General features: G+C 37.2%; 1 protein-coding gene across 1 annotated transcript in view; it reads left to right on the forward strand.

Annotated features, from left to right (window-relative positions):
- MNS1 (meiosis specific nuclear structural 1) overlaps nt 1-12,535 on the forward strand; it is a 72,164-nt gene that overhangs the window by 55,339 nt on the left and 4,290 nt on the right. Inside the window, exon 8 of the mRNA XM_020876770.2 lies at nt 7,280-7,537. Within this exon, the coding sequence (XP_020732429.2) occupies nt 7,280-7,537 (258 nt within the window). The remainder of the gene's footprint in view (nt 1-7,279; nt 7,538-12,535) is intronic.

The raw sequence follows: 12,535 nt of genomic DNA on the forward strand, positions 1-12,535 counted from the left end.
ATAAAGGCATGAGCCATAAAAAGTTTATAAGTAGGCTTCATCAAAATAATTTCCTAACTTTGTTAGGGAAATGAAAATACAAGCCACAGTTGGGAGAAAACATTCCGTATACATGTATCTTACAAATAACTTTTATCCAGAATATGTAAAGAACACTCAATAAGTTGACAACAGAATATAAAAAACCCAAGTGTTTTTTTTTTAACAAGCTGGAAGTTTCAACACTTTGTTTTGACCATGTTGCATGGCTTGTAGGGTCTTAATTTCCTGACCAAGGATTGAACCTGCACTGTCGGCAGTGAAAGCATAGAATCCTAACCACTGAACCACCAGGGAACTCCCAGAAGTTTGAATACTTTATAAAACAAGATATATGAATATACACAACAATTAATTATACTTATTAGTATTATTTGTAATATTATCAGCTATATTAAAACATCATTGTCTTAGATACACTGTTTCATCAATAAGGAAGAAATAGATTCTATCTAAAATATCAAAACTTACTTCATGTGAGTCCTTAATTATTAACTGCATTTAAGATTGTAAAATGTGTCCAGTTCTTTTAAAGAAATATCTTAATAAAATCCACTTATAGATACCTAATGTCAAATAACCCCCAAAGCATTAAGAATAAAATGATGGCTGAAGGATAACAGGCTTATATGAACAAATGGGAAAGCAGGTAGGCAGCGTTATTACTAGGTAAGTGGAACAGCAAATGAATCCCAGATATCACAGAGAAAAGGTATAATCATCAAGGGATGTATAATATAGTGAACATTTTATCTCCCATGTAACATTGTTGTACATAACTGTTGTATCTCCAAAGAAAATTGACTGGAAAGGGGAAAGGGTGTTTAAACACCACTAGAACTTAATAACAAATATTTTAACTTACTAACTGAAAAATCTGAAAACATTCAATTATTATTGGTTGAAGAGGATATTTGCAGACAATTTAGAGGAGGAAATTATGACATCAAAATCTATTAGGCAATTAAAATTTTTTTGTTTATTTTTGGCTGCTGTCTTTGTTGCTGCACATGGGCTTTCTCTAGTTGCAGTGTGCCAGCTTCTCATTGCAGTGGCTTCTCTTGTTGCGGAGCACAAGCTTTAGGATGCGCAGGCTTCTGTAGTCGTGCTGAACAGGCTTAGTTGTCCTGTGGCATGTGGAATCTTCTCAGGCCAGGGATCGAACCTGTGTCCTCTGCACTGGCAAGTGGGTTTTTTTCATTTCTTAAATATTTTACTCAAGTATAGTTGACTTACAATGTTTCAGGTGCACAGCAAGTTGATTTAGTTGTACATATACAAACATACTAATTTTTGAAATTATTTTCCATGTGGTTATTATGAGATATTGACTATCATTCCCTGTGCTATACAGTAAACTTTTGTTGCTTGTTGCATATCTGTTTTTTAATTAGAAATCTAGCATTCTATTCATACTAAGTCAAACAAGTGGAGTCAAAATATCATGCATTTTTTTCATTAGGCAAAAATTCATAAGTTTTCTAAAATATGTTATACATATTATTTCTATATGGGTATACAAAAGCTTTTCTACTATGCCTGATAAAGGCTGGAGAAAGAAAATTTTTAAAAAGATGAAGAAATTGGAAAACAAACTAAATGAAATGGGAGCACTGAATATGAAATAGAAAAAGTTAAACTAGATAAAAGTAAAAGATCATCATACAGCCATTAAATATGGCTGCTCATGAGAAATGTATCTGGAGCTCTGGAGAAAAAAGCAGTACCTGGGCATTTCTGTTTTTCAGAAACTCCCAAGATTAAATCTTGGTATGCATCTGGAATTTTAAAAGTGATTACAAGTTTTTCTATTAAATTGTAGTTTTGAGTTCTATATTATTTTTCTGTTGACCAATCATACAATGGCAGTGAGTAATAGTTACATAATCACAATAGTAGAAGATGTTTATCAGTTTTCACAATCAATAGCCAGACAAAAATAAAAGATAATTACAATTTCAAGTCATAACGGGAACATGATTAACCTAACAATATAAAATAATTACATACAATCTGGGGGGTCAAGCAGAGTGATATGGTAAGTGGAAGTGCATCCATGCACATGTTTTCATCTGGCCAGCCAGTCTGTGTCTTTTGGTTGGTGCACTTGATCCTATTACCATTTTTTTAACTGTTTTGGGTTAATTTTCTGTAGGTCTTTCCTTCTGTTATGTTTCCTGCCTAGAGAAGTTCCTTTAGCATTTGTTGTAAAGCTGGTTTGATGGTGCTGAATTCTCTTCACTTTTGCTTGTCTGGAAAGTTTTTATTTCTCCCTCAAATCTGAATGAGAGTCTTGCTGGGTATTCTTGGTTGCAGGTTCTCCTCTTCCCTCACTTTATACATGTCATGTCATTCCCTTCTAGCTTGTAGAGTTTCTATTGAGAAATCAGCTGATAGCTTGATGGGAGTTCCCTTGTATGTTATTTGTTGTTTTTCCCTTGTTGCTTTTAATATTTTATCCTTGTCTTTAATTTTTGTCAATTTGATTACTATGTGTCTTACTGTGTTCCTCCTTGGGTTTATCCTGCCTAGGACTCTCTGCTTCCTGGACTTGTTTGACTATTTCCTTTCCCATGTTAGGCAAGTTTTCCGCTCTTAATCTCTTCAAATATTTTCTCAGGTCCTTTCTCTCTCTCACTTCTCCTTCTGGGACTCCTCTAATGTGAATGTGGATGCATTTAATGTTGTCCCAGAGGTCTCTTAGGCTGTCTTCATTTCTTTTCATTCTTTTTTCTATATTCTGTTCTGTGGCAGTGATTTCCACCATTTTGTCCTCCAGGTCATTTATCTGTTCTGCCTCAGTTACTCTATTGATTCCTTCTATTGATGATTGTATTATTCATCTCTGTTTTTTAATTCTTGTGGGTCTTTAGTAAACATTTCTGCATCTTCTCCATTGTTTTCCTGAGATCCTGTATCATCTTTAGTATCATTATTCTGAATTGCTTTTCTGGAAGGTTGCCTATCTCCACTTCATTTAGTTGTTTTTCTTAGGTTTTATCTTGTCCCTTCATCTAGGACATAACTTTCTGCTTTTTTTTTTATCATGATTAACTTTCTATAATGTAGCTTTTGTTCTAGCCATCTATGAGACTGCTGCTTCTGTCTGCCCTCTGATGGAGTAAGCTAGAGGCTTGTGTAAGCTTCTTGATGGGAGGGACTGGCAATGGGAGAAACTTGCTCTTACTCTGGTGGGCAGGGCCTTGCTCAGTAAAGCTTTAATGCAATTATCTGCTGATAGGTGGGGTTGCACTCCCTCCCTGGTAGTTGTTTGGCCTGACCCAGCCCTGGGTTAATGGTGACCTCCAAGAGGGCTTACACCAAGGACCTTCCTGGACTGCTGCTGCCAGTAGCCCCGTCTGGTGAGCCCCTGATGACCCATGCCTCTGCAGGAGACCCTCCAGTACTAGCAGGCAGTTTTGTTTCAGTCTCCTGTGGGGTCACTGCTCCTTTCCTCTGGGTCCTGGTGCACACAAAATTTTGTTTGTGCCCTCCAAGACTGTAATCTGTTTCCTACAGTCCCATGGAACTCTTACAGTCAAATCCCACTGGCTTTCAAGGTCACATTCCCTGTGGATTCCCAGTCCCTTTGTCGGATCCCCAGGCTGGGAAGCCTGACGTGGGGTCCAAACCTTCACAACAGAGTGAGAAACTTCTTTGGTATTATTGTTCTTCAGTTTGTGGGTTTCCTACCCTGCAAGTATGGGGTTTGATTTTATCATGAATGCATCCCTCCTACCATCTCGCTGCAGCTTCTTTGTCTTTGAACATGGAGTATCTTATTTTGATGGGTCCCAGTATCCTCCTGTTGATGGCTATTCAACAGCTAGTTGTGATTTTGGTGCTCTTGCAGAAGGAGACGAACACATGTCTACTCCACCATCTTGAACTGGAAGCCAGCAGGTGGATTCTTAACCACTGGAGCACCAGAGAAATCCACAGGCAATTATTAAATGAGAAATACTGGGAAAATTGTGTAGGCAGCCAACTCAATAACTGAGAAAAACCATATAAAGTATGAGGGAAGAATATGGAGGGAAATAATAAAGATACAAGTAGAAGTAAACTGAAAATCAGAATACATTAGCATTTTTAAATCTAGTTGCTTAATATTTGAAGGGATAAAGGGTCTGTAAAGGGAAAAGATTAGAAAAACAGTGAAAGATTACTCAGTTGTGTCCTAATAAAACAAAATTTTCAATGGTGCAATTTTCTGAGTTAAAAATGCAGTGATTTCAGAAAACATAGGGAAAAAAAGACAAAATAAGATTATTAAAACCATTTTCCTGTATCAGATTTGTGTGCCCTGTGTCACATCCTGTCAGCATCACCTCTGATTTGTGACTGCTGTGGGGAATATTTGTGAGGGCTTAGACTGACCCTTTGCTGAGTGCTTCCTAACATGTCAGGGTGGGGACAGGGAGGTAACACCCTTTGGGGCATCCCTCAGCCAGCAGTGGAGAGGAATCGAGAAATAATGCTTCTCTACCTGTAGCAGGTTTTGGGGAAGGTCCTGAAAGGTACCCCATGCCTTCCTCACAAGGTCCTGGCAGAGTGAAGCCTTGGTCGTCCAGTGACCAGTTCAATGATGCATCCTTGTGTTGGCTTCTCTTCCTTCACTTCTGCTTGTCCCTCACCTCTGCTTCCTGAGATTACCTCCGTAGTAAAATATCTGTATACAACTCCTTGTTTAAGGCTGTTTTTCAGTGGAGAACCCAGACCAAGACATCTGTAAAGAGTTTCTAGACTCAGAGTAGTTGTATAGCAAATTAATCCAAACTTTCAGTGAACAGCTATTTCTCAAACCACATATTGGGTTTTAGAACATGGAAAAGTATTCAGTTCATATTATATAACTACATAATCCATATCCAGACACATCAAAGTCTATATGAACACTTTCCTAGTTCAAAACATATAATGAATGGTGTTTTGTTTTGCCAGAATCTTTCCTGTATTTTAGCCAGATGTCTTCACCATTGGATTAAACTAAAATTGGTATGGGAGATGGATGCCAGGAAATGTCAAGAATTCATTTGGTCCAGTATGTACTGAATTTCTGTGTGCAAAGTATTATTATAAGCTCTGGAGGAATTCAGAGCTAACTGACACAGCATGTCTGCCTTTAATGAGCCTCTGACTTCTATGCAATAGATGGCAAATAAACACAAACTTTGTATTATAAAAAACACTATGTGTCCAGCATCCCAAGGAAAAATAAGATATGCCTTCTATGGATTTTCGTGAGATGAGGTGTATATTTATGGAATAAAATTAAATGATGAAAAATTAAATGGTATAAGACCCCCAAAAGAGGTAAGAGTGATTAGAGAGAACTAAGAAAAAGATAGGATCTGAAAAGAGGATTGTGTGTGTGTATGTTAGACACTCAGTCGTGTCTGACTCTGCAACCCCATGGACTGTAGCCCGCCAGGCTCCTCTGTCCTTGGAATTCTCCAGGCAAGAAGACTGGAGTGGGTTGTCAATCCCTTCTCCAGGGGATCTTTCTGACCCAGGGATTGAACCTGGGTCTCCTGCATTGCAGGCAGATTCTTTACCATCTAAGCCACCAGGGAACAGAGAAGACTATGAAAAAGATGGAATTTGGAAAGAGGATTAGATAGGGATAAATGAAGAAAAAGAGGATGAATGATCAATATAGTTAACAAAGTTGCTGTAACTGATACTTGCAGATTGGCTCACTTTAAAACCCATTCTTTGGAGAAGGACATGGCAACCCACTCCAGTATTAATCCCATGGACAGAGGAGCTTGGCAGGCTACATAAAGTCCATGGGGTTGGAAGAGTCAGACACAGCCTAGCAACTACATAACCAACAACAACACTGTAATAGAGTATTTCATAAAGGAATCAGGTTCTGGTGGGCCTCTGAGATATTGTTTTCTGAATTCTATTTTTGTTCTCCTGGATGTGTTATTGATGTGATACCTATAATACAGGGATGCACAAGTTATTTGGGAAAATCTTTCAGCAGCTTGTCAGGTCCCTAGCTATTTTGCATAGCTACTTGCAAAATAATAAATACATTTTCTGTTTCAAAACCCATTCCTACCCTTACCACATCCTACCCTGACCACATCCTACCCTATTGTAAATTCATTTGTCTTTATTGCAAAGAGAAATGTAGTTAAAACTACATTTATCTTTTTTTTTTTTTTGCTTTTTATTTATTTATTTATTTATTTTTATTAGTTGGAGGCTAATTACTTTACATCATTACAGTAGTTTTTGTTATACATTGAAATGAATTAGCCATGGATGGGGAATACATACATTTATCTTTTACCTAGAACTCTTCACATGAACTCGGTTGTCTCCAATAGCCATCACCCCCACTTCAAGGTGTGAAGGTGGAAGAAAGCACATGAGATAGTAGTCGGTCACCATAGACAGAGTTACCATAATGAGTTTTGAGCAGTAGGATGGCATCTTGGTTCCCTGGCCTCCATGGAAGTTCTGTATGTAGCTGATGGCCTGTAGTAAATCCTTACATTTTGTTGTAATCTGTAAGTAGGAACCTTGGCCCTATGGGCGTTAAGGCAATATTTTGAAGATACTGGCCTACCTGGAACTTGTATTAGAATTGAGCAAAGTTGGTTAGATTAGCTAATGATTTAAAATTTACAGCAGTCCTAATTCAGTAGATCAATGATAAAGCAAATATGGGTGATCCCTGTAAAATTCTTGGTTTTGAAATCTTTCATAGTAATGTTGAGGAAATTAAACCTTGTAGGAAAGGACTTTTAACTGCTTCAAGTAAGTTTGAATTTCTCTGAAATACTTCTGATTCTCATTGCTAGATTATTGTTCTGAAAAATATTTATCAATGATTTGAACACAAGGTTCTAGAATGATTCATAGTTGGTACAGATTTTATAGTTGACTGATTTAATAAACTCACATATACAAATTTTTATACAGCTCTTTTCAAAGTTAATGTGTTAATTCTGAATACAGAAACAAGATGATAAATATATATTAGTTAAATTTTAAATAATGAGCAATCCAAAGGTAATATCTACTTTATTAGTTTTTAAAGAATGGGGCAAAGTGTTACCTTGAAAAGGCTTAAGTTTTCAGTTTTATTTCTTATTGTAACATTAAGCTTAAACAAACTCTATCTGACCCTATCTTTATAAATTTACTGTAAAGAAACAATTACCGAATTAACTTTTACAGGTTAATTATTAAATTAACTTTTAGATGTATTGTTATTTAGGAAGAAGCAGAAGAGAAATTGAGAAAGCAAAAGGAGTTGAAGCAAGATTTTATGGACCAAATGGCCTTGAAGGAATTAGTACTTCAGGCTGCAAAAGAAGAAGAGGAGACTTTTAGGAAAGCTATGCTGGCGAAATTTGCTGAGGATGATCGAATAGAATTAATGAATGCTCAGAAGCAAAGAATGAAGCAGCTAGAACACAAGAGGGCTGTGGAAAAACTTATAGAAGAGCGCCGCAACCAGTTCCTTGCAGACAAAGTAAGGAAAACTTTTTAAAAATTTTTCATTGAATAGCAGCTGGCTAATTTATTTATCCACTGAATAACTGAAAACTGTTTATGCGTCAGATGTTAGATATCCATTCACTAATCATATGATATATATGTTTTCTGACTACTAATTAATTAATGAATCTAGAACATATTTATTGATGCTTTCTATGTGTTAGACCTTGGTTGGTGTTGAGAACATAAATATGACGAACTCCATGTAATCTATAAGCTTTTGGTGTTGGTTAAGAAAAATACATAAAAACAATGATTATGAAGATATGTCAAATGCATTGATGATAATTATACAGAATAGACATGTTGTATGGCAGAGAGGAGACTGATCATGAATGTCTTGGCTGCTGTTTTAATGGTGGATTTTATTCGGGGGGGGGATCCACTGAAGAATTGAGCTGCATGATAAGATCTGCACTTGGAAAGATGATTCAGGTAGCAGTGTTGAGGACAGACATGAGGGGAGTAAGACTGGAGACAGGAAGATCAGTTTAGTTTTTGTTTAGTTGTTCAGTCATATCTGACTCTTTGCAACCCCTGAGACTGTAGCACCCCAGGCTACCCTGTCTTTCACTGTCTCCTGGAGTTGGCTCAGACTTACGTCCACTGAGTCATGATGCCATCCAACATCTCATCCTCTGTCGCCCTCTTCTCTTGCTGTCAGCCTTTCCCAGCATCAGGGTCTTTTCCAGTGAGTTGATTCTTCACATCAGGTAGCCAAAGTTTGGAACTTCAGCTTTAGCACCAGTCCTTCCAGTGAATATTCAGGGTTGATTTTCCTTTAGGATTGACTGGTTTGATCTGCTTGCTGTCCTAGGGACTCTCAAGAGTCTTCTCCAGCAACACAGTTTGAAAGCATTAGTTCTTTGGTGCTCAGCCTTCTTTATAATCCAACTCTCATATCTGTACATGATTACTGGAAAAATCCATACTTTGAATATACAAATCTTTATCAGCAAAGCGATGTCTCTGCTTTTTAATATGCTGTCTAGGTTTGTCATAGCTTTTCTTCCAAGGAGCATCTTTAAATTTTATGGCTGCAGTCACTATAGTGATTTTGGAGCCCCCCAAAATAGTCTGTCACTGTTTCCACTGTTTTCCCATCTAATTGCCATGAAATGATGGGACCAGATACTGTGATCTTTTGTTTTTTGAATGTTGCGTGTTAAGCCAGCTTTTCACTCTCCTCTTTCACTTTCATCAAGAGGCTCTTTAGTTTCTCTTCACTTTCTGCCATTAGAGTGGTGTCACCTGTATATCTGAGGTTATTGATATTTCTCCTGGATATCTTCATTCCAGCTTGTGCTTCATCCAGTCCAGCATTCAGCATGATGTACTCTGCATAGAAGTTAAATAGGCATGGTGACAATATACAGCCTGATGTACTCCTTTCCCAATGTTGAATCAGTTCATTGTCCCATATCCAGTTCTAACTGTTGCTTCTTGATCTGCATACAGATTTCTCAGGAGGCAGGTCAGGTGGTCTGGTATTCCCATCTCTTGAAGAATTTTCCACAGTTTGTAATGATGCACATAGTCAAAGGCTTTAGCATAGTCAATGAAGCAGAAGTAAATTCTTTCTAGAATGCTCTTGCTTTTCTATGATCCAGTGGATTTTGGCAATTTAATTTCTGGTTCCTCTGCCTTTTCTAAATCCAGCTTGTACATATGGAAGTTCTCGGTTCACATACTGTTGAAGCCTGGCTTGAAGGATTTTGAGCATTACCTTGCTAGCATATGAAATGAGTGCAGTTGTGCAGTAGTTTGAACATTCTTTGAACATCAGGATTGGAATGAAAACTGATCTTTTCCAGTCCTGTGGCCACTGCTGAGTTTTCCAAATTTGCTGGCCTATTGACTGCAGCACTTTCACAGCATCATCTTTTAGGATTTGAAATAGCTCAACTGGAATTCCATTGCCTCCACTAGCTTTGTTTGTAGTGATGCTTCTTAAGGCCCTCTTGACTTCGAATTCCAGGATGTCTGGCTCTAGGTCAGTGATCACACCATCATGGTTTTATCTGGGTCATGAAGATCTTTTCTGTATACTTCTTCTGTGTATTCTTGCCACCTCTTCTTAATATCGTCTGCTTGTTAGGTCCATACCATTTCTGTCCTTTATTGAGCCCATCTTTGCATGAAATGTTCCCTTGGTATCTCTGATTTTCTTGAAGAGATCTCTACTCTTTCCCATTCTGTTGTTTTCCTCTATTTCTTTGCATTGTTCACTTAGGAAGGCTTTGTTTTTTATCTCTCCTTGCTATTCTTTGGAACTCTGCATTCAGATGGGTATATCTCTTCTTTTCTCCTTTGCCTTTCACTTCTTTTCACAGCTATTTGTAAGGCTTCCTCAGATGACCATTTTGCCTTGTTGCATTTCCTTTTCTTGTGGATGGTTTTGGTCCCCTGCCTCCTGTACACTGTTACAAACCTCCATCCACAGTTCTTCAGGAAGTTACTACAATTATCCCAGAGAGGTGATGAAAACCCTTGTGAATAGAGAAGGAATCCATCTGTGAAGTGGTAGGAAATTAGAATTGATGGGTCACGGTGACCAATTAGATCTGGAGAGTTGAGAGACAGACTACTACTACTAAGTAATGCTGTTACACACTTCCATATTCAGTGAGTGAGTGATGATGTATGTACAAAGATGTAGGAAGATAAACAGATTTTGAGGGAGTAGATATATAATTCCATTTTGTCCATATAGATTTTGAGGCCCAGGGGGAAATTTCTTATTTGGAAATGTGTATTTAAGAGTTGGTGAGGAAACTAGGTTTGTGACTTGGACACATTGAAATGTTTCATCCATAAAACTGAAATACTACTTTAAGAAGCAAATAAGATAATATGTAAGTGCTTTGGAAAGATAAAGAGCTCTAAATATGAAAAGTACTGATAAAGCATGTGGCAAATATTTTTAAGTAGTAATAGAAGTGGAGTAACAATAACTAACATTTATTGTTTTCTTATGCCATTCACTATTCTATATTCATTACAAGCAAATTAATAACTTTTAACTTTCAACCCTGTGAGTTAGGTACTGTTACTACCCCCATTTTAAAGATGTGGAACTGAATCTTGAGAGATTATATATATTGCCCAAGGTGTCATAGCAAGTTAAGTGGCAGATCTGGGATTAATATATTAATATCATAATGATTTTCCTGAATGGTGGACAAAAAGAAATCCCAGAATACTCTTATAATCAGCAAATACTCATTTGCTAGGCATTCTGCTGAGGGAACCAAACTAAATAAAGCTCATTCTGGTAGCTTTTAATCTAGCAGAAGAAAATAAGGTCTAGATACCCCAAAGACTTGATTATATATACTACTGTACTAAGAATATGTTTCTTAAATGTAAACATTTGTAGAATGCAATAGTGTGATATACTAATAATGCAATACATTTATGGCAGAACTATGTGGATTTATCTAGAAATACATAAAAAATGAATAAAAGAAGACAGGAAGGCTATTCTTAGTTGGCAGCTTATGGAATTACCACATGGAGGAACCTGAATGATAGGCTGAGTTTGGGCATGATACAGTAGAAACTGGTTATTGTAATGTGCTCTTTAACAAGAAGAGAAAGGGTACATATACATAATGGAATATTACTCAGCTATTAAAACTAATGCATTTGAATCAGTTCTAATGAGGTGGATGAAACTGGAGCCTATTATACAGAGTGAGGTAAGTCAGAAAGAAAAACACCAATATAGTATATTAACATATATATATGGAATTTAGAAAGATGGTAACGATGACCCCATATTCAAGACAGCAAAAGAGACACAGATACAAAGAACAGATTTTTGGACTCTGTGGGAGAAGGTGAGAGTGGGATGATTTGAAAGACTAGCATTGAAATATGTATATTGCCATATGTGAAATAGATGACCAGTGCAAGTTCAATGCATGAAACAGGGCATTCAAAACTGATGCACTGGGACAACCCAAAGGAATGGGATAGGGAGGGAGGTGGGAGGCGGGTTCAGGATGGGGGACACATGAAAACCCGTGGCTGATTCATGTCAACATATGGCAAAAACCACCACAGAATTGTAATTAGCCTCCAATTAAAATAATTAATTTAAAAAATAGGTCAGAGTAGTAATTTAAGAGTTGAAGTGATGATGGCCTGGAGTAGGTTGACAGAGCAGTGGAAGGAGAAAGGGAAGAATTTAAATATTTTTAAAAGAAGAATAGATGAGACTTGTATGATTTTTTTCCTTGGACCATATAGGGTAGAATGGAGGAAGGTATCAAAATAACTCTCAAGGTTTCAAACATGAGAAACTCAAGGAATACAAGTGCTGTTATGTTTTGAATTGGAGCAAAAAGATGGAACGACTTCAGATTTAGTCATATTTAGTTAGAAATGCAAGTTGAAATTCCTGAAGGCAGGAAGAAGAACAGAAGAAGAAAGGTCAACTTTTCTTAGAAAAGCATTTCTGGCATTAAGTAACCCACAGTTTGAAACTAAGATTATTCTTCCAAATAATATATTATGAGAAGGAATCAGAGAGGGCCAGTGACTGAGACTTGGAGAACACAGGAGGTAGAAGTGGTAGAAAAAAATTGACAAGACCAAGAAATGGTCAGAAAGATAACATCTGGATGTCACAGAAAACAGAGATCAGCCCTATCTTTTTTGCCTGCTGCATGAAGTGTTGGGAGACTTGAGGTGCAATTTTTGGCTCTCCTGTATGCTTGATTAACTAATGTCTTATTTCTGTTGTTATATTTCCAGATGCTTAAAAGGACATAGTTGGAAATCTTGTGGTGCCTTAGAATTAAGGTTTCCAAAAGAAAGTAGCAGACAGATAAACCTTTTCCAATTTCTGTAGCCTGAATCTTGGTTAAAGACAGGCGGGTGGGTGACTGAGTGAATATGCTGTCACCTTGGAATCATTCTGGATTCTTCCCATTTCTTACCTAATAATTTTCAGCCATCAAATCCA

This window comes from Odocoileus virginianus, chromosome 6 (genome assembly GCF_023699985.2).
Source record: "Odocoileus virginianus isolate 20LAN1187 ecotype Illinois chromosome 6, Ovbor_1.2, whole genome shotgun sequence".
NCBI classification, from domain to species: domain Eukaryota; kingdom Metazoa; phylum Chordata; class Mammalia; order Artiodactyla; family Cervidae; genus Odocoileus; species Odocoileus virginianus.